Below are 22,584 nucleotides of genomic sequence, written 5' to 3'. Positions count from 1 at the left end.
TAAACTGGTCTTTTGGACGTCCGTGCAAGTTGATCCATTTTTTACATCTTTTTCCTCCGAGTTTTTGGTTTTGGGAAACGTATGAAGAAAACATCCCTCATATGTCGTAATGTCTAGTTTTTTTTTAAAGTTCCATAGCAGCAGTGTTTACTTGGCATGTTCTTTTTTTGAAAGATTACCAGAGAAAACAAGTAGAAATAACATGGATTGTGTGCAAGGACGTATCTATAATGACACTCTTCCGAGTTACGATGGCGACGTCATGGTCTAAAAATAGCATTCGTGCGGTACGCTATTAAAGATTTTTTTTTTTTTTTTAAACAAATACTATAGAGCTGCAACGCTTAATTAACTTAGTAATTCATTTAGAACAGTGGTCTCAAACCGGTCCATAAAGGGCCGCAGGGGGTACTGGATTTCATTCCAACCAAACGAGACAAATACCTTTTCACCAATCTGGTTTCTTACAAGTGTAATCAGTTGATTGCAATCAGGTGCTGCTTATGTTAGTAGAAACCTCATTGGTTGAACTGTTTGTGCTGGATCTGTTGGAACAAAAACCAGGACCCACTGCGGCCCTTTGTGGAGTCGGTTTGAGACCGCTGATTTAGAAAAAGCTTCAAATCAAATTCTGCTGCTTTGAGGATTCGTTTAATTATAGTGGCGTTGTAATGGTTTGTTTTGAAAGTGTTTTATTGATTTGGGTGGATATACTGCCCTTTTGTGGCAATAATGAACATGATACAACTCATTTAACAGCTGAATCTAGCTGCTCCCTGTTAAGACCAACATAAGGTAAGTTTTTGTTGGAGCTCATCTGTTTTTTTAATGCATTCTTCGTAATTTAGTTTATTGGTATATTTAGCTGTTTTTTGTATGAATATATGTTTGAACGATTTGTTTAGAGCATTGTAAAAAAATAAAAAATAAAGTCAGCATTTTATAGCATTATTTTTATAGCATTTAAGCTAGCAGACTTTTGCTATGCAAGTTAGCCAACTGTTCTTTTGTTGTACATCGAGCCTCATTTATTAATTATTTATATACCGTTGAGGCTGAGTGCAGATATTTTATTTTTTTTAATGAAAGTGCAATTCTGCATCGTTTGAAAAAATCGCCGGGGAATTTTAATTTGTATTCGCATTTAATGCTCTTTTGAAAGTGCAATCTTAGCAAGCCTTTCTTTTACATCTCCTAAAATTGATTCTGCAACGCATTAAATGTTCCTAATCCGATGAGTCGATTATTCAAACCAACTAGTTGATAGACTAATCGACTACTAAAATAATCGATAGCTGCAGCCCTAAAATATTTTTATGAGCCTTTTTATTTTTCGAGTCCTTTGATAAGCTCCAAAAAGGAGATGGTGTCATTATAAAAATGTTTGAACGCGGGTTTTAGGGTGCTACATTAGCATTTCTTAAAAAAACAAAAAAAAACAAACTAGCCCTTAAAATTAACGGATTAATTACAAAAAAAGTACGCCACGTGTGTTCGACGTCGGAACTACTGACAAACACCCAAAGCTGTTTCTTGTGTTAGAAGAGTCCATTTTGCGCTCCAAACACCCCTTAGTTTAGCTTACTTGGTTTGTCCCACGGTGCTTCCTTCATTCCATCCCAAGCGTTGTTTGACCCGCTCCCCCTCCGCTGACAGGCAGCTGTCACACAGCCAACATGTTGTCCCGTTCCCGGTGTCTCTCCAGGAATATTGGTCGCTCCCTGTCCGCCATCCGCCAGGTAGGCCAAAAGGCACCCTTATAACAGGAGAAGGATACTCTCGATTGGATTTCCTCGGGCGGGCGTTGGTTTTAGCCTCTTTCATCGCTAGCATTAGCATTAGCCCTAGCACCGGTACTACAGGCCACGGAACAGGCCGTAACATTGTGAGCCAAGGACAGTGTGACATCTTGCCTTTTTCAAAAATGTGCACTCCGTGATGCACTTTACAACAATGCCACACATGTATGCTGTCCTTGTTACCATAATTTGGGGTTCACTCTCTAAATACCGCGGAAGCATTGAAGTTGAACTTTGTATTACTAGTGAGCTAACAGTGACATGCTATTGTTAGCTCACCTAATTTATGTGTTCTTGTTTGGGTTGAACTTGCCTTTTAACTTGAAAAATCTACTGGAATATGCCTATCATAGAGTTTTTCGAATGCATTCTACATTAAAATGGTGCCCGAATGTAGAAGGGAAAATATTCAAAAACAAATATTAAACATATGATGTTACCACAGAACTGAGAAAGATTTAACGATCAAAATGAATTTTTTAATCTTAAGTCTTTTTAAAAGCTTTTGCTAGACACACGTGTAAAACATACCGTACACAGCCTTTCACTGAAAGACTATCAGCAGGACCCTCGTCTCACGTTTTACCTTTGACCCCGGGTGCTATTCCTGCAGTGTATGCTGCCTTTACATGCTCTGGGTAAGATGATCTTTACCACTTGCTAATTGGTAATTACCAGTACGTCCTGTTTATGTGCTTTTGCTAACCCAAAAAACTGCAAACACGGACTTCATTTTAGTTTGTTGCGTGGGCAAAACTGCTTTAGACCTATGAATTCACCTATTACAAAAAGAAGAGAATGCATCAAAATCCATACAGTATTTGTAACTGAATATTTTTTTTTTTAGAAAACACTTGGTCAAAAACTTATAAATGCGTACGCTAAGGTACTATGCTTGCTTATAATAAAATGTGCTAATTGACAATACATCGACTTAAAAATATATATATATAAATAAAACCAAAAAAACTAGTTTCTTACCATTAACAACTTGTTCGCGCGCCGCCATTTTGAGAGTAAAAGCTCCACCCATCTCGAAAACTCTGGTATCACAATAAAATCCCACTCCTTCAGTAGAAAGTTCGACTTGAGAGGGCGTTCAAATGCACTTTTCAACTCAACAAGTGGTATTTATCGTGATTATGACACCATATGAAGGCAGCATTACTCCCATTCCCTTGTAGGTAGTCTCCCAACTGTCAGCACGCATCTAATCTGGAGCATGTCCAATATTAACTCATTTTAAATCAATTAATGGCAATGGACAGCCAATGCATTTTGACTATGAGAGCCGGCAGGGGTGAGTGATCATTGCACGCTGTTGTTTTACCACGTCTTGTCTTTCTACAGGGGAATAATGTGTTGGCTCGCAGAGGCGCAGCAGGTTTGCATATTATCCATAGCTGTTCTGTTTGTGTTGTTGTTACTTTCAAGTGATTGACATCTTTTTGTCCTATTCTCCACAGCTTTATCAACGATCTACCCTTTCCCTGTCAAGAACACTATGTAAGAGCTCACATGATGAAAACCGTACTGAAAAGCCATAACAAAGCAAAAAACAGTGTACCATAGTCACTACTGTAACTTTCCAGTAACAATATAATGATTTCACTACGTTATTACATTCAAAGCAATGTCTGTTTGCAAGCTTATGCTTCATTAACAGTAAAACATCTTACTTATTTCATGCCTGTGTTAATATTTTCTATAGCAAATCTGATCCACGTTCCAGCGTCTTCCAAATCCAATACTTCAGGACCTCTGTCGCCTACAGTATGTTTTATTATTTTATTTACTGTATGTATATTAGTGCATGCATATTTACTGTGTCTGCACGGTGCGCCTGACAAAACATTGTGGGGAAATTTAATGTTGTCTCAAATTAAAAATCTTGTTATCATATTGCTTACAAGCTATAAAGGGTTAGCACATACAGTACACCAAAAAATATTAACCGGCAACACTACATTTGACTGCGGCATTATAAGACCAAATAAACCACAATGAAGCTTTGAACCAATTGGCTGCAAAGTTTCCTTGCTTGAAGAAGCTTCATTTGGCCATCACTGCTCCCTTGGGGGAGACGGTCAACCTCCGCTGCTACCTGCTGTCAACACTGTTGTCATCCAACATGCTTCCTAGCATGCATTGCTGCGCTACAGATGTAAATAATCAAAATTCATGTTCTGTGCTAATTATTTCTTTAGTTACTCGTTACCAGTTGTTTCATGAATTGCTAGTTATGGTATTTGGTAACACTTTATTTGACACTGGCGCCATAAAACTGTCATAAGACCATTATAATTATGACGTAACACTGCCATAAGCATTCATAAATTCCTATGACGGCTGACATTTTGTGTCATCTGGCAAATGATCTCACTTTTGAATAGAGGTAAAAGATCCGAGCTGGACGTAAATGGGGTTAATGACATAAATCAAAATGTCATAAATGCCCATGATAGTGTCATGTCGTAATTATGAAGGTCTTATGGCAGTCTAATGACACCACTTACAAAGAAAGTGTTACCTATTAACCCAAATAAATCAATAAGCCACACTGGACCATAGGCCGCAGGATTCAAATTGAGGGGGAAAAGTAGCGGCTTGTAGTCTGAAAGTTATGGTACTTCACATTCATATTGTTTATTCAGATGCACCTACAGTGGTATGAAAAAGTATGTTTACGTAACATAGGTATTAAGAGGTATTCAGATAACTATATCATAAAGAACATGCTAACAAGCTTACCAAACCGTCAGTGTCACTCCAAAACGCCAAAATAACATGTGAAATGATATAATAATGTGTTAATAATTTCACACATAAGTCATAAGACATAAGAGTATAAGTCACACCCCCAGCCAAACTATGGGGGGAAGAAAAGAAAGAGAAAAAAAAAAGCGACTTATAGTCCGAAAAATACGGAAAATGTGATAGTTCACTTACTTAATTTTCCCCTTCTGTCAATGTTTGCATTCTATCCTCATTAAAATATGAAAACCTCTAAATGTTTGGGTGGTTTTAGTTCAAGCAGGCACTGTTTTTACATCTGTGTGATTTTGAAAAAGATCAGATCACATTTGATGGTGATTTTATGCAGAAATGTGACAAATTCCAAAAGGTTCAGAAACTTTTTCATTCCACTGTATTTACTGCATGTATATACCTGCGAAGGGTGTAACGGTACACACAAGTCACGTTTCGGTATGTACCTCGGTACGGCGGTCACGGTTTGGTACAACAGGAAAAACAAGGTTTTTTTAATCATAGCATTTGAAAGTTAGTTTGTTTTATTTGTTAAAATAAAAAAATTATTTCTAACTCATGAATTTGTGTTTTCATTGTTCTTACATTCTTTAAACCACAGTTAATGTGCAAAAATAGACACAACACTATCTTTTTTGTAGGGAACAGCTGAGGTAACAGTTAGTCCGGTAGCACTTGCCAGCCGGCAACCTTGGTAACTTAATTTTTTAGATTAAATCGGGCTACTATCTTTTTCAATGTTGGTTTACACACAGTTAATTCTTAACTCTTACCAATGAACATGCCTTCCCACATAACATATATTTTTATATTGGCCAAAATAAAATGTGCGAATGGTTCCAAAATTGGAAAAGCATCTTTTGAAATAGTGCAAAAATAAAAAAATATATATATTTCCTGATTTGAATACGTGAAATACAAAAGGTGTTAGTAATACTGCATTTGATAGTTACCCCTCTGTACATTAGCCATAACTTTTCTAGTTGTGACTTTCTTTTTTCCCGTGATGTCGGTTGTTGGTTTAGCCACGTTACCAATACCGCCCCCTGGATTGGAGGAGGACTAACTCCGATATGGATATTTTAATTTTTTATTCTTTTTAACTCAAACGTATTCGCCCTCCGACTGCGTGCACCAAACCGTGATGCCTGTACCATGACTGTACAGGGCGTATACATAAACCGTTAGACTCATAATACCTGCTACATAGATTTTAGCATACAAGCTAAACTGTATTTTGGACTGTATTTTTATTCTTGTCTCTGTGGCCCAGGAGATGAAGTCCTCACCATCAAGACCCCTGCCTTTGCGGAGTCTGTAACAGAAGGGGACGTAAGGTGGGAAAAAGGTGACTCATTTGATCCTTTGCTCATTAGTTGCTTGCTGATGTAGGAGTCACCGTTATAATCCTGAAACTTCTCTTCCTACAGCTGTGGGAGACACTGTTTCAGAGGATGAGGTGGTGTGCGAAATAGAGACTGATAAGGTAAGTCCATGTCATCAAAATTATTGGTGGCAAGTAAATTGTGATTATCTTGGTGACCGTTTAATCTTATCGTCATAGGTGTAGTAAAATGAATGAACATCAGAGACTTCATAATTGTATTGACGGGTCATTTCCGTCCGCCACTGCGCAACACCTTCAAGTTCACTTCAAGTTCCTACATTCGGCTTCAGTTATTCGCAGTCGGTCGCAACACATGCAGGGATCTAATGCCGGATTTAGGTTGAAAAAGTACGAAAGCTGTACCGCATACAAACAGGAAGGATTGCCTCAAGAGTGATTTGTTCGAGGGTTCAAGGTCATTATTATATTTTTCGTACCATCCATGCATTTTGAAACGTTGTGAAAAAAATCAATGGGAGAAATTACCCGCTACTGCATTGGCTCATAGTTCGCAATATTTATATAAAATAAATGCTAACTGATCCTTTTTTTTTGGGGGGGGGGGGGCTCTTTTAATAAATAATCGAGACTGTTTTACATTCACATCTATAAAATATTCGGGGATTTAAGCATTTATTCCAAGAATTTTCACCGGAAAATTTCTGTTTACATATGGCGGCCGCCACATTGACTAACAGACTAGCATTGTACTTCGACATATTTACGTAAAATAAATAGTAACTGCACTTTTTTTTTTTTTTTGCTTTTAACCAAGAATCTAGACTGTTTTACATCCATATCTATAAAGAATTCAGGGTTTTAAGCATTTATTCACAAGCATTTTCAACAAAAAAGCTCTTAGTAATGCCACTCGTCAGCTTTGACGGCCACGCCAACAATGCAGGCCCCCTCTTAATCAGCCCCGCCTCCCGTGTCCCGTCACTATCATTATGAAGTCTATGAGCCGCATATATATAATTCAGATTAAATGTGTTGATGCACAAGTAGTATAAACATTTTGTTAACAAATGAAATACAAATGAACATATAATTTGCCCGATTTTCACAAGCAAAACTTCTCATGGTTTATAGTTAAAACAGTAAACCCAAAATTACAAACATACAAAGTTATAATAATAGATCAATAAACCAACTATAGAAAAAGTATGATGAAATACATTCGTTTAACAATGCAAGAAATGTAAAGATAAACAATGGCACAAAATATAGAGACATGAATATACATCCAGCCAATTTTAACAAAGATTTTTCTTCTTTTCTTTGTTTAGACATCTGTGCAAGTTCCTTCTCCCTCCTCCGGGGTGATCGTGGAGCTTTTGGTTCCTGATGGAGGAAAAGTGGAGGGAGGAACGCCTCTCTTCAAACTTCGTAAAGGCCGTGCGTAGAAAATTCTCACTTCTATTAAATTTGGATATTATCTAGAGAATCACCCATTTGTGCCTCAGCTTTTCCACTTGCTAGCACAATTAATCAATTGGCCATCAACTCTATCATGTGGTCCAAACTCGATTTGAGAATATAAAGACATTTTTCTCTATTTAGTTTTGTAAATATGTGTTGTTACTGACATCGGCTCCTTACAAATAATAAGGATCTTTCCATCCAATTGTAGGACTTTCAGAATCATTTTCTTGTCTTACGCTTTAGCCGGAGCTCCTCAAGCTGCAGAAGCCCCAAAAGCTGAGGCTCCTCCTGCACCAGCGGCTGCTCCTACACCACCACCCCCTCCTCCCCCCTCAGCTGTTGGCGCCATTCCCACCACGATGCCCCCCGTACCACCTGTGCCAACACACGCTATGGACGCCAAACCAGGTTAGGATGCATTTTAATCAGTCTTCGGCTCTGTGAGCGTTCTCTACGGGTCCTCGAAATGCTTGGATTTTACTGTCGCGTTTTCAAAGTTAAAAAAGAAATGCTTGAATTTTGTGTAAAGTCCTTGAAAATGTTTGTTTGAAAGGAAACCCAAAGCTGTTATATCAATGGGTTTGTTTGTGTGGTTCTTTGCTAGAACAAATGAGACGACTTTACTATCTAACAGTAACTCAAGTGCTAACATGCTTCTCCAAAACACAATACAAATGGGAACTTAAGACACTGATTAGCATAATCGCTAACTAGCTTAGCGCTCCATGCTAAGTAGTAACATCTCAACAACAAAGAATGCAATTGGCTTCCTTTACCAACCTCTGAGGGAGGCACACAACACAAAAGACAATCTAACTCTCGACATTTTGTAATACAGTATTATGGATTCAGCAACCCAACCTGAATGTAGCAGTGAACTCTCTCTCACATTCTCACTCTCTCTCTTGCTTTAATCACTGGCGTGCGCGCGAAGCCTCGCATTACCTACAAACAAGGACCCAAACGGAACTGCTCATGGATGCCAGATTCGTTGGTAACTAATTTATTAATCGATTAGGTGTTGCAGCCTGAAGAGTCCGGGCGTGAGCAGTTTAATCAAGCCAAATGTATAGAAATATAATATTTCAATGAATACTTGTACAATTGCTGTGGTTTGATACAATACTTTTATCGCACGACCAGTTCGTTTTTTTTGGTGACCTCCACACCCCTTTTTACCAGTCGCAGTTTATTCCGGGAGAGAGCCATTTTGCTCGGCCTTGTCACAGCTAGTACTCGGCCTACTCGCCTGGCTCTCCATTGACCTCCTTTGTTCCATTAGAAAACAGCCACTCATCTTATTTTAAGAAGTAGGAGAGACTGTAATAGCCTTGTAAAGAGCTTTACTAGTTTGGATGAAAACGGAATAATTTGTTGTTGTGAACTATTGTTCCACACAAATGTACATTGAGCTATCATGTAGCTTAGCATTTAGAGGCGTGAGAGCTATTTTTCCAGTGTCCCCAAATTTCCAAGGAAGCACATTTATCAAGGTTTTCCCAGCCATGCCTTGTGTGTGTCCGCTAAAAAGCATGCTGTCACTACGCTATTACCTCTGCTGTTGGATGTGCTCAGTTTGACACAAAACGCTCACTGGCGCCGGGAGCGCACCCTCACGGGGGGACTCGAAATTGGCACTTTTCAAGCTAAATATCTCGAGCCTCCTTGGTCATAGAGCATTTTGGAAGAAGTTTGCATACTTGTTAAAAAAAATAAATAAAAATGAAAACATTGAGATAACGTTTTTATAAAAGTACTGAAAAAACTGGTCTTGAAAGTCCTTTGCTTGAATTTGGTCATGAAAAAAAGTGTACGAACCCTGTGTCTGGATGTACTCTGATGCTCACTGTCTGTCTTTTTCAGTTTCAGCTATCAAGCCCACCACACCGGCAGCTCCTGTGGAAGGAGGAGTGAAATCAGCCCGCACAGAGAGCAGGGTAAATAGCTAGACATATTGTGCAGGAATGAGGTTGTTAATAATTGCGTAAAGCATATAAGGTTTGAAAAGAGTTGTAATTCTGTCTTTGAATTCAGGTTAAGATGAATCGCATGAGACTGAGAATTGCCCAAAGGTTGAAGGAAGCCCAAAACACCTGTGCAATGTTGACCACCTTTAATGAGATTGATATGAGGTAAGTTGCTTAAATGGAATGATTACCCCTGACTACTCCTTGACTTGGATGATTTTCCTCAGCGCACCAGACACTACGCCACATCGCAGTAGTGTGCTGTGGCACAGTGGTTGCGCTCGAGAGAATAAAACGTTTAAGTTGGCATAATGTTGAAAAACAGTAGTAAATTGTGGACTTATGTAGTCATGCCCACACTTCAACCCCTGAAAATATATAAAATGATTGCCCCATTACTTTGGAGTCTCTCACACCATTTCTGTCGCTTTGGTCTGCTGCATTATCTATGTACACTGCTGGCCAAAAGTATTGGCAGCCCTGCAATTCTGTCAGATAACGCTCAATTTCTCCCAGAAAATAATTGCGATTAAAAAATGCTTTGGTCGTAATATCTTGGCTTATTTTGCTTGCAATGAAAAAAAAAATCATTATCATTTTAATAGGGCTGTCAAAATTATCGCTTTAACAGGCGTTAATTAATTTTTTGAATTAAGCACGTTAAAATATTTGACGCAATTAACGCAGATGCCCCGCTCAGAGATTTAAATGACAGTACACAGTGAAACGCTCACTTGTTGTGTTTTATGGAGTTTTGCCACCCTCTGCTGGCGCTTGGGTGCGACTGATTTTATAGGTTTCAGCATCCATGAGTAATGTGTAAGTAATTATTGACATCAACAATGGCGGGCTACTAGTTTATTTTTTTATTGAAAATTTTACAAATTTTATTAAAACGATTTAATATAAAATTTCTCTAACTTGTACTAACATTTATCTTTAAGTTTTTCTTTTCATGGATCGCTTTAACAGAATGTTAATAATGTTAATGCCATCTTGTTGATTTATTGTCATAATAAACAAATACAGTACTTATGTACCGTATGTTGAATGTATATATCCATCTTGTGTCTTCTTTCCATTCCAACAATAGTTTACAGAAAAATATGGCATATTTTATAGATGGTTTGAATTGCGATTAATTACGATTAATTAATATTTAAGCTGTGATTAACTCGATTAAAAATTTTAATCGTTTGACAGCCCTACATTTTACACAAAACTCCTAAAATGGGCCAGACAAAAGTATTGGCACCCTCAGCATGATACTTGGTAGCACAACCTTAAGACTAAATAACTGCGAACAACTGCTTCCAGTATCCATCAATGAGTTTCTGACAATGCTCTGATGGAATTTTAGACTATTCTTCTTTGGCCAACTGCTCCAGGTCTCTGAGTTTTGAAGGGTGCCATTTTCAGATCTCTCCAAAGGTATTCTATGGGATTCAGGTCCGGCCACTTTAGAAGTCTCCAGTGCTTTCTCTCAAAGCATTTTGTAGTGTGTTTTGGGTCATTGTCCTGCTGGAAGACCCATGACCCAGCTGTCTCACACTGGGCCCTACATTATGCTGCAAAATTTGTTGGTAGTCTTCAGATTTCATAATGCCTTGCACACGGTCAAGCAGTCCAGTGCCAGAGGCAGCAAAGCAACCCCAAAACATCAGTGAACCTCCACCATGTTTGACTGGGGACTGTGTTCTTTTCTTTGAAGGCCTCGTTTTTTTCCCCCTGTAAAGTCTATGTTGATGCCTTTTCCCAAAAAGCTCTACTTTTGTCTCATCTGACCAGAGAACATTCTTCCAAAATGTCTTTGGCTTTCTCGGGTAAGTGTTGGCAAACTCCAGCCTGGCTTTTTAATATCTCTGGGTCAGAAGTGGGGTCTTCCTGGGTATCCTACCGTAGAGTCCCTTTTCATTCAAGTTCACAGACGCCGATTGATAGTACGGGTTGACACTGTTGTACCCTCGGACAGCGGGACTGCTTGAACTTGTTTGGATGTTCGTCAAGGTTCTTTATCCACCATCCGCACAATCATTCGTTGAAATCTCTTGTCAATTTTTCTTTTCCGTCCACATCTAGTGAGTTTAGCCGCAGTGCTGTCGCTTTACACTTATTGATGACACTGCGCACGGTAGACACAGGAACATTCAGGGCTTTGGAGATGGACTTGTAGCCTTGAGATTGCCCATGCTTCCTGACAATTTTGCTTCTCAAGTTGTCAGACAGTTCTTTGGTCTTTTCTTTTCTCCGTGCTCAATGTGGCACACACAAGGACACAGGACAGAGGTTGAGTCAACTTGAATCCATTTTACCTGGCTGCAAGTGTGATTTCGTTATTGCCACTACCTGTGATGTGCCATAGGTAAGTAACAGGTGCTGTTTATTACACAAATTAGAAAAGCATCACATGATTTTTATAGGGTGCCAATACTTTTGTCTGGCCTATTTTTGGAGTTTTGTGTAAAATGATAATGATTCAATGTTTGTTTTCCATTCTCTTTTGTGTTTTTTCATTGCAAGCAAAATCAATTAAGATGCCTACCAAAGCATTTGTAATTGCAATCATTTTCTGGGAGAAATTGAGCATTATCTGACAGAATTGCTGGGGTGCTAATACTTTTGACAGCAATGTATTTGTAAATTGGAACAGCGACACGAATATCATGTTAAAATAAATCACTAAAATAACAGAAAATAAATAACGGAAATATTTTCTAAATAACATTGAAATAAATTGAACCTAAAGCCTACTGCTACAGCTCAAGTTGCTCAGCATTCGAACAAGAACTCTTGGTAAAATAGAACTGCACATAAACAATATATGATCAATTGATTTTACGTAATACCACTACTATGATTAATATTAATGATTTGAATATTATAAGAGTGCGTGTGTATGACTCCTATCATTATTTACACGTTATATACACGAACACTCACCCTCACTCAACACAGAAAGTCGCCAGAGAGAAAAAACAGGCCGTATTATGAAAATGTTATTTTGAACAGACGTTTAAATGGTGGAAGACTTTACAAAAGTTGGCTAATTGTAGAGAGGAAGCTAGTTAGCCGTCTTGGTGCGCTAACTAGCCACGCTATCTGTCTCGTTAACAAGCTTACATTATAGTATTTGTTTTATCATCGCTAGACACCCTAAACACGCTGGAGTGAACTGTCATAGCTGGTGGGAAACGTTCATGACCAGCAAATCAAGGATTTCTCGTTGCATTTTTGGGACATTAAAAAATAGCTAATACCGTACGACGGTGTGGCGGAAACTTTTTGTGGTTTTGAAACTGTGAGGTTTTATACCACAGTAAACCGTCTTGGAACCGACACATGCCTCGTGTGTTCTTATGTTTTATGTAATAAATATACTTTTTGTTCGTGGCTTCTTGTAATACTGGAGTGGTTCAATGTATGGGAAATGAAGACTTTAACAGAATTGGCCAATAAAGCCCTCCCCTACTTTATCATTTTTACACTTCTCTACGAGCAAGTATGGAAGTATTGCTGTTTCTAGGTGCAACTCAGTGTTTGTAAGTGCAAATGATACTAACACACAAATGGTTATAGATTGGAATCTGCCCAATAGAAAAAGCTTTTTGAAACCGGATCCCTGCCTGAAACACCAGAATGTAAATATTTGGTCATAATTCCATCTAAAACAACGATAAGAAAAGTTTATTAATTTAAAAGGAAATGTTATTGTCTGCTTTTGCCCCCTCCGGTGCTCAAGAGGACACTTTGAGGATTTCTTTCCTCCCTAAATGTGCGGTGTCAGCTTTCGGCCGTTGAAGCTTTTGCGTGTATCCTAATTGAATTGACATCGACGGTCTGGAGGAAGACTTCCCAGGCTCGGGCTCATCTGGAGCCGAAGGAGGCGGCCGGCAGTATCTCTGGGGTGATTGCGCCCTGAGTGGGGAGGCAGCCTCCACTGATATGGGCTTTTATGACAGCCCAATAAGATTTACACGCTCTAGAAAGTGAAGATTTTTATCGCTTCTTCTCTCCTTTCTCAGGCAGTGTGTCTTGGGAGGGGTTAATTGCGTTAGCAGAGAAACCCTAGAACTTTACCAACAGGAAAACAAACAATTAAAAAGAAAAGATAAAAGTGAAAAAAGAGCAAAGGCAAAATGATTAGCAGCCTCATCTGAAGGGGCATGTATGCGGCAAGTGCAATCAATTGTTATCAAGCCTTTATGAATACTAGTTTTCCGAAATTTTCGGGTAGCCAATAATATCTGATGTTAAAAGCATTTTCAAATGATATCAGATAATATCGATATCGGTTTAGGGCGAATGTGCATGTAGCTTTCAAAGTGAATATAGAAGCCTTCTGCCTTTGTACAAGCACTGGTCACAGCAGTTGTGCTTGTTGATTTTTTGATTTCTCCAAACTAAGATGCTTTGGATTTGATATGTGAGCGGACCATTTGCACCCATGGTGCAAAAATTCAATGAACAATAAATGATTGAAAAATAATGAATTATAAATATACTTCATTCACTGTACCGAAGCTCTGTGCCTTTGTTGTTATTTTGAGCCAGAAGCACTATGTGATATGGCAGTGCTTTATTGGCACTTGCATTTGATCCACAAAAAAAATGGTTGATTTCAACAATATAGTGGTGCAATATATATAATTTTTCACAGAATGTTACAGTGCTGGCCAAAAGTATTGGCACCCCTGCAATTCTGTCAGATAATGCTCAATTTCTCCCAGAAAATGATTGCAATTATAAATGCTTCGGCAAAAACGGGCCGGGCAAAAGTATTGGCACCCTCAGCCTAATACTTGGTAGCACAACCTTTAGACAAAATAACTGCGAACAACCACCAATGAGTTTCTTACAATGCTCTGCTGGAATTTCAGACCATTCTTCTTTGGCCAAATGCTCCAGGTCTCTGAGATTTGAAGGGTGCCATTTTCAGATCTCTCCCCAGGTGTTCTATGGGATTCAGGTCTGGACTCATTGTTGGCCACTTTAGAAGTCTCCAGTGCTTTCTTTCAAACCATTTTTTATTGCGTTTTGAAGTGTGTTTCGGGTCAATGTCCTGCTGGAAGACTGGTGAACTCTGAGGGAGACCCAGCTTTCTCACATTAGGCCATACATGATGCTGCAAAATTTGTTGGTAGTCTTTAGACTTCATAATGCCATGCACACGGTTAAGCAGTCCAGTGCCAGAGGCAGTAAAGCAACCCCCAAACATCAGGGAACCGCCGCTATGTTTGACTGTGGGGACCACGTTCTTTTCTTTGAAGGCCCCGCTTTTTTCCCCCCCTGTAAACTCTACGTTGGTGCATTTTCCAATAAAGCCCCAGCCTGGCTTTTTAATGTCTCTGGGTCAGAAGTGCGGTCTTCCTGGGTATCCTACCATAGTCCCTTTTCATTCAGATGCCGACGAAAAGTACGGGTTGACACCGTTGTACCCTCAGACCACGGGACAGCTTGAACTTGTTTGCCTGTTAGTCGAGGTTCTTAATTCACCATCCGCACAATCTTTCGTTGAAATCTCTTGTAAATTTTTCTTTTCCGTCCACATCTAGGGAGGTTAGCCATAGTGCTGTGGGCTTTACACTATTGATAACACTGCGCAGGGTAGACACAGGAACATTCAGGTCTCTGGAGATGGACTTGTAGCCTTGTGATTGCCCATGCTTCCTCCCATTTTTGCTTTTCAAGTCCCTGGTCTTTCTTTTCTCCACGCTCAATGTGGTACACATAAGGACACAGGTTGAGTCAACTTTAATCCATTTTAACTGGCTGCAAGTGTGATTTAGTTATTGCCACCACCTGTTATGTGCCACAGATAAGTAAAGGGTGCTGTTAATTACACAAATTAGAGAAGCATCACATGATTTTTTTAAAGGTGTAAAATGATATGGTTTTTTCATTCTCTTTTGTGTTTTTCCATTGCAAGCAAAATAAATGAAGATATTACTACCAAAGCATTTGTAATTGCAATCATTTTCTGGGAGAAATTGAGCATTATCTGACAGAATTATTATTATTATTATTAGAATTGCAGAGGTGCCAATACTTTTGGCCAGCACTGTATGTGTGTGAAACTATCTGCTGTTGGGCATGGGCATTAAGCTAGTATAAAGTGGCATTACAGTCCATAAAGAGAAGCAAGAAAATCCATTTGTCTCTATTAATGTAAGAGTTTTACTTTTTTATTTTTGGGGTTTCTTTAGCTCGAAGCAATAATCATGAAATTTGTCTATTAATTTTTTTTTTTTGGGGGGGGGGGGTTTCTTTAGCTCGAAGCAATAATCATGAAAAGGGTTTTAAAATATAATTCATATTACTTCCACTTTTTGAATTTAACCGAGGAGATAGTTTTCCACATACAGTGGAAGACAAGACACGCAAATATTGCCTGCGGTGACCCTTTATTGTGTGACATATTTCACCCACGGAACTTGTGTGTACATTTAGCCGAGCGCGTTACCGGCTACGTCACATCACGTGACAGAGATACTTAAGAGCCGTGTGCGTTCCGGCTAAGTTCAGAGTTCACAGAGAGTTGGCAGTTGCATGAGCCGCCGAGCACGGCAACAAGACTCCATCCAACGTCTTACCGCTACATGCCTCTTGTTACAAAAATTTTAGACTACGAAAGGTAAAAATACAGTATGGCTGGTACTCGCAGCTCCCAGAGTTTACTGAATGTAACATACTTCTAGCTGCTCCGTCATTGGCTATTGCCAAGCATTCCTAGCATCCAAGTGGCTAAGAAGGACCTCTACTGTATGCATGTATTCCAGTGTCCTCTTCAATCGCCTCTCGTTTTCTTACGCCTTTACATAAGTGTATTAACTTTTTTTTTGTTTTTTTATATTAAGCAAAACTCTGAATTTATGTTTTGTGCAATAATCTATTTGTAACATGTATCTGTTACATGTTTTGATGCGTATTTATGCATTATTTTAAAAAGTTGTCTGAATTTTGGGTGGCTTAGAACAGATTAGAGCATGTACATGGAAAACGTATCTCTGCTTACAGAATTTTCCCGAACCAATTAATTTCATAAGTAGAGGTACCACTTTATATCAAATATTTTTGAGTCTCTCCATCATTTATTAGTTGTTTTTTTTTAAACTACTTGAACGTCACATCATAAAGAGTGTATGGACCCCGGTACGTCTGAAAGGATTTTGCTCATTTTCCATGCATTCCCTTCATAGCAACATCTCAGAAATGAGGAAGACCTACAAAGACGCCTTCCTGAAGAAGCACAACATCAAGTTGGGCTTCATGTCTGCGTTTGTGAAGGCATCTGCCTACGCCCTGACTGATCAACCCGCCGTCAATGCCGGTATAGTCTTAACCACACAAGACTGCTTGGCATCACGCTATGGTTTTATTTGACTTGGTGCACACTTCGCTGCGGTGTCGAGTTCTAAACCTCAAGACCGCCGCGTGACTTCCACCAAATGTTTTTACTGTCATTTTCCAATGCAGACCTACTTAGAGTGACCACATTGAACTGTTGGGGGATGGGGGGTTGCTAATAGTATTGTACTTTACTCTTTGCTGTAAAAATTGGATTGGCTGCATGTTTATTTCGTGCTGCTTTTTGTTTTCCCAGTCATTGATGACACAACCAAAGAGATTGTGTATAGAGATTATGTTGACATCAGTGTGGCCGTGGCCACGCCAAAGGTAAGCTAAAAGTCTCACAGTCGGAGAACGTGTTCAACAATCCTTAAAAATGTTATTTGTCCCTCAGGGTTTGGTTGTTCCAGTCATCAGGAATGTTGAGGGAATGAATTTTGCCGACATTGAGAAGACCATCAATATGTTGGGCGAAAAGGTTTGTATTTCATTTTTCCTTTTTTGTAATGGCGTGAATAGCAGCACAGTGCGCTAGTAAGAGTGTAAACTGTATTTGTATTCGAGAATTGAAAGCCCCCAAAAGTGAATGAAAAGCATTATGACTTATTCAGCTGAGAGTTTGAGCAGTTGTACTGTATATCTATATTTTGTATATTCTGGATATGGCGGAAAACACTCAGGTGACTTGAAGTTCCACTCTGAGACCCCCAATTCGGCCAACTTTCAAAATTTTCCGATATGCATGTGTGATACATGATTGGAAAGCTTGAAATCTCCATTTTTTGGGAAAAGAGAAATTTTCAACTGGAGGGCTTTTTGTTTTTTGTTTTTTTTAAACGGCGAAACCCTTTCTGGAGGTGAGAGCACGCAAGAGCATAATTAAAGATGCCACAACTTTAACGAGATATTATCGCGTACCTACCTTGTTTCGATCCAAAAAGTCCATGTAGCATATATCACCAAGTGTCAAGACACAGCTGTGAATGGCCACAGCTGGATTTTTGGGGGATTTTATTGGTGAAACATGGTAATATAACAAGGGTCACGATGCAGAAATTGCAGACATCAAGGAGTGGTCGAGATTTTCTTTATCATATATTTACTAGGGCTGTCAAAATTATCGCGCGGTAATTAATTTTTGTAATTAGTCACGTTAAAATGTTTGATGCGTTTAACGCACATGCCCCGCTCAAACAGATTAAAATGACAGCAAAGTGTCATTTCCACTTGTTACTTGTGTTTTTTTAGAGTTTTGCCGCCCTCTGCTGGCGCTTGGATGCGACTGATTTTATGGGTTTCAGCACCATAATTATAATTGACATCAACAATTGCGTTTTAATAAAGTTCGAAAAATTTTCAATCAAAAAATAAACTAGTAGCTCGCTTTATTAAACAAATACAGTACTTATGTACCGTATGTTGAATGTATATATCCGTCTTGTCTATCTTTCCATTCCAACAATAATTTACAGAAAAATATGGCATATTTAATAGATGGTTTGAATTGCGATTAATTACAATTAATTAATTTTAAAGATCTAATTAACTTGATTGAACATTTTAATCATTTGACAGCTCTTAATATTTACCCTTTTAAAGTTTTTTTAATTTGGATCAATTATTATCTAACATATCGGAGAAAATGCGACAGTAACAAAAAACAATTAAGCGATAGTTATGAGGTAGATATCCGTGACCTTTTTTAACGACACAATTTTTTCACTGTGACGTCATGTGTTTAAAAGGTTAAAATATACGAGTGAATAATTTTTTTAAGTCGTTTTTTTTTTTTTTTTTTTTTTTTTTTTTTTTTTTTTAATGAAATAATATACATCAATTAATGATTCTAGGCTAAAAATGACATTTTGAATAATAAATATGATTAATTGGGTTGAAACAAAAGCAGCTGCGCCATGTCTGTAAACGGGGGTTTCCAGTGTAAATTGGACAAATTAAAAATAATTCTGGGGCTTAATGCGCCATGAATCTGCTATGGCAGCATACAGACATTTTGTTCTGTCAAACACAACAGTTGTTTTGGCTTAAAACGCAGCAGTAAAGAGGAGTGCAAGAGCAGAAACTGCTTTTTCAGTCTTGTCTGTGTTTTCCACCATATACAAAATGATTCTGTAGTTTCTTTAAAACCTTAAGTAGTAACTGTAACATATCTATTCATTACAGCTCAGTGTGTTGATTGTGATAAAGATGTGTTCATTTTAAAGTGTAGCTAAATTGTATGCGAATATTTGTAGGCCCGCAACAACGAGCTGGCCGTCGAAGACATGGACGGAGGAACCTTCACCATCAGCAACGGCGGCGTCTTCGGCTCCATGTTCGGGACGCCTATCATCAACCCGCCTCAGTCTGCCATTTTAGGCATGCATGGCATATTTGACAGGCCTGTGGCAGTGGCTGGAAAGGTTTGTAACTTGCAAAGAATACATTTGCCATTAGGGCTGAACAATATAGGGAAAAAAACTGACATTCTGATTTTTGGGGTTTTTGCGACATTGCTATATATATTGCTATTTTAAAAGTAGAAGAATTTGGACCAGTCTTGAATAGCTCTGTTTGGGAAGACTTCACTATTACCACATTGAATTCATTAAAGATGTCACATGATCGGAAATGGGGCCGATCGCTAAGCCTGTCGCGATATGCAATAAGTCAAATTATCGCACGGTAAACAAAAAATGAGGGCCGTAATTTTCCCGGCTGCGATTTATCACCTTGTGCGTGCATACATATGTGCGTGCATGTGCTGCATGACTCTGCACACGTGCGTGTTGAATACATATGAGACTCCGGTAGCTTTCACAGATGTTTATTGGCCATCAACACACCATGGAATTAAAGTTCATACAAAATAGGGAACACTTCTATATTAAACATTGCAAAATGTTAGCATTGCTACATTGAGGCGAAAGGAAATAAGACGATGTACTAACCACTTTAGTCTGCTCTAAAACATTGACAGTCTTCTCCACAACGCAAAATTGCGGTTAAATGGTGAAAACTCGCTGGATTAAAGAATTTGCAAGCGATGCGAGCAAAAGAAAGACAAATCTATTACTCATACAACATGCGTGACACAAGTGAGGTGCATTTTGTTTTTGCTTCTTTTTACTGAGTGTAAAGCTTACGGTTGGTGGCTTAGCAAATGTACTTCCGGTGAACATTTCAAAATAAAAGCACGTCATGTTCAGATTTCTGGAGGCAGTGGCATATACTTCAGATTCTACACTAAGAATAAATTTAAAATGACACCCATAATGATAAATCTGATTGGCAGTGACAATATAATGTAATAAATGATAATAATTTGGCTTCAAATTTGTTGCATGCGAACTTTGCAGGACAAGATGAGTCATTTTGGATCAAATGAACACTTTTAATGGGCTCTTATTAGCAGACAACAAAAATGACAGTGGGTTTCTCACCTATTTCATTTTTTAAAAATATTTATCAATTTGAATATAGTTTGTGTTTTATTTAGGAATAGCAATTTATTGCATTTCAGTAGGTGATTTCTTAGGATGTATTTTCACTATATTCCTGGTTGAATAGGTTTATAAAAACAGGCAATAATATTGCAATAATTTATGAGACAATACTAACAGTGGCAGTCAGATACCATTGTAATTTTTTTTCAGGTCATTCATGTCAGACAGAAACAGCACAGCAAAACGCCACACTCAAAAATAAGTCAAATATCAAAATGGCTTACCTTTTCGTCCTTTGAAGGACCTTGGCCCCCAGCAAAATGTTTACTGCCTATGAAATGTGAATGGCTTCACCCAGCTGGCGTTAAATTGGTCTTTTGGACATCCGCGCAAGTTGATCTATTCTTCATTTTCTTCTCCGAATTTTTGGTTTAGGGAAACGTATGAAGAAAACATCCTTCATATATCGTAATGTCTAGAGTCGTTTCTACAAGTTCCATAGCAGCACTGTTTGATCGGCATGTTCTTTTTTGAAAGCTTACCGGAGGAAATAACATGGGTTGTATGCGAGAGCGTGTCTGTAATGTCCCACTTCCACGTTACGATGGCGACGTCACCGTCTAAAAAAATAGCATTCGTGCAGTACGCTATTCAACAAGTGAAACTGGAATAGATTCAGTACACACAGAAAGATACGTTTTTTTTGCTATATTTCTGATATTATAGCAGACAGAAAACCCAAATGTATTCTAAAAAACAAAAATAATAACTATACTGTTTAAAAAGCTGTCTAAAAAAATAGTGTAGTTGAAGAATTCCTTCACCGTGTTTAATGAATTTGTAACCTTGCTGTATTCTCATTAAACTGATACACACCTGTAGTTTAATATCAGCGCGTGCTTTTTCTAGTTTGAAGAAGTAAAACTATAGCATACCTTTCAATTTGTTCTAATTTATGTGGCTGTAGACATTAATGAGGCACTGCAATACTTGCAGTTCCGTATAGCACCACAGGATGGGGCTTTAGTCCACTTGAAGTATGAAATCATAGTTGCTTTGAATTTCTGTATACAAAATTTAACTTCAGTTTTAAAAAATAAATTGAATTCTCCAGTTAATCACAATTCCTCAATATAAAGTCTTGTAGGGGTGTGACAATATATTGAGAAGATGGTATATCGCGATACGTTCGATATATCGTTTTAAAAAGGTATCGCTGTTTAAAAACAAACCCCCAAAAATCTTCTACTTGAACATTGACGGCGCTAGACTTCTGATGTATTTGGACTGGATTGGACGTCGAGCACCGTCAGTTCAAACGAATTGGACATGTACTAATGATGAACTCATTTCAATTCAGAGCAGAATGATAAAAGAGCTTGTTTTTCTGTTTATCGTGAACAGATTCCCTCACCCATGTACCGATAACTGGTATCGTGAGCCTTGTATCGCGATTCGTGTCGATTTTTCAAATGTGTTTTATTGCCATGGCGCAGGTGGAGATCCGTCCCATGATGTACGTCGCCCTGACGTACGACCATCGCCTCGTCGACGGAAGAGAGGCTGTCACTTTCCTACGGAAGATCAAGTCCGTGGTGGAGGACCCCAGGGTGTTGTTGCTTGACATGTAAGCCCCCCTTGGCAGCCCCGACCGACCAACTGAAGCGCCACACCCACCCGTTGGACATTATTACTCGAAACGCACACTCGAAAACATGGATTTATTCGACTTTGTTTTTTAGGGGGGAAACAGTTGGGTTGTGCAATATAAGGTTGGCAGCGATATACGGGTTTGCTACAGATTTTCGGTCTTTAGATCAAATAGTATATTCAGTCGTGTATGTTTGCCATATGTCATTTTCTAAATACATGTTCTGCTTACGGTGGGATGGCAAAAGAAGGTGCAGGGTGAGAGAACAATACGGATGCATTCAGACCAAGGAACACAAATGTTATGTCCAAAGCTGAAAACTCTAATTGATGCGATTTCACAACCATGTGGAACATTCTCTTTATGCTCTGGTAGAATATTTAAGAAAAAATTGTTTTAATAAAAATCTACATGACTCAACTAATGTATGTTTGTGTCTCCGGTATGTCCCAGCGGGCAACAATTGAGGCAATATTTCAAGCAACACTAACTTTTCAACTTATATAACCTAATATAAAATATTTTTATATATAACATTTGTGATGATATGTCGACTAACAACTACCGTAATTTTCGGACCATAAACGACTACTTTTTTCCTTCATTTTGAATCCTGCGGTTTATAGTCCAGTGCAGCTTATTTGTTGATTTATTTCGGTTAATAGTCAAGGAGATCGTACCTTTTCTCGTAAGCACCATTCAACTGTTTGATTAAGTGTGTTAGAATAAGGCAATCAGGGAATAGTATCTTTTCTCGTAATTACTGATCGACTGTTTGTATTACTCTTAACACACC

At 38.5% G+C, this 22,584-nt stretch overlaps 1 protein-coding gene across 1 annotated transcript; it reads left to right on the top strand.

The window, feature by feature from the left end:
- The first annotated feature begins 1,533 nt into the window (after positions 1-1,533).
- dlst (dihydrolipoamide S-succinyltransferase) lies at positions 1,534-22,212 on the top strand. The gene is made up of 15 exons (XM_057860037.1): positions 1,534-1,739; positions 3,150-3,183; positions 3,266-3,305; positions 3,511-3,572; positions 5,842-5,916; positions 5,999-6,054; positions 7,245-7,353; positions 7,624-7,788; positions 9,244-9,317; positions 9,415-9,512; positions 16,544-16,674; positions 16,948-17,021; positions 17,089-17,172; positions 18,947-19,114; positions 21,634-22,212. Exons 1-15 carry the CDS (start codon positions 1,677-1,679, stop codon positions 21,766-21,768), a joined length of 1,368 nt encoding a protein of 455 aa, XP_057716020.1. The 5' UTR covers positions 1,534-1,676; the 3' UTR covers positions 21,769-22,212.
- Positions 22,213-22,584: the final 372 nt, after the last annotated feature.

Source organism: Corythoichthys intestinalis, chromosome 15 (assembly GCF_030265065.1).
Source record: "Corythoichthys intestinalis isolate RoL2023-P3 chromosome 15, ASM3026506v1, whole genome shotgun sequence".
Taxonomy (NCBI): domain Eukaryota; kingdom Metazoa; phylum Chordata; class Actinopteri; order Syngnathiformes; family Syngnathidae; genus Corythoichthys; species Corythoichthys intestinalis.
This window is presented reverse-complemented; position numbering and strand designations above follow the sequence as displayed.

Coding starts and splice junctions, on each gene's coding strand:
- dlst (XM_057860037.1), top strand. CDS start 1,677: ATGTTGTCCCGTTCCCGGTGTCTCTCCAGGAATATTGGTCGCTCCCTG. Junction 3,306..3,510: donor TTCCCTGTCAAGAACACTAT/GTAAGAGCTCAC, acceptor TATTTTCTATAG/CAAATCTGATCCACGTTCCA. Junction 9,318..9,414: donor CAGCCCGCACAGAGAGCAGG/GTAAATAGCTAG, acceptor CTTTGAATTCAG/GTTAAGATGAATCGCATGAG.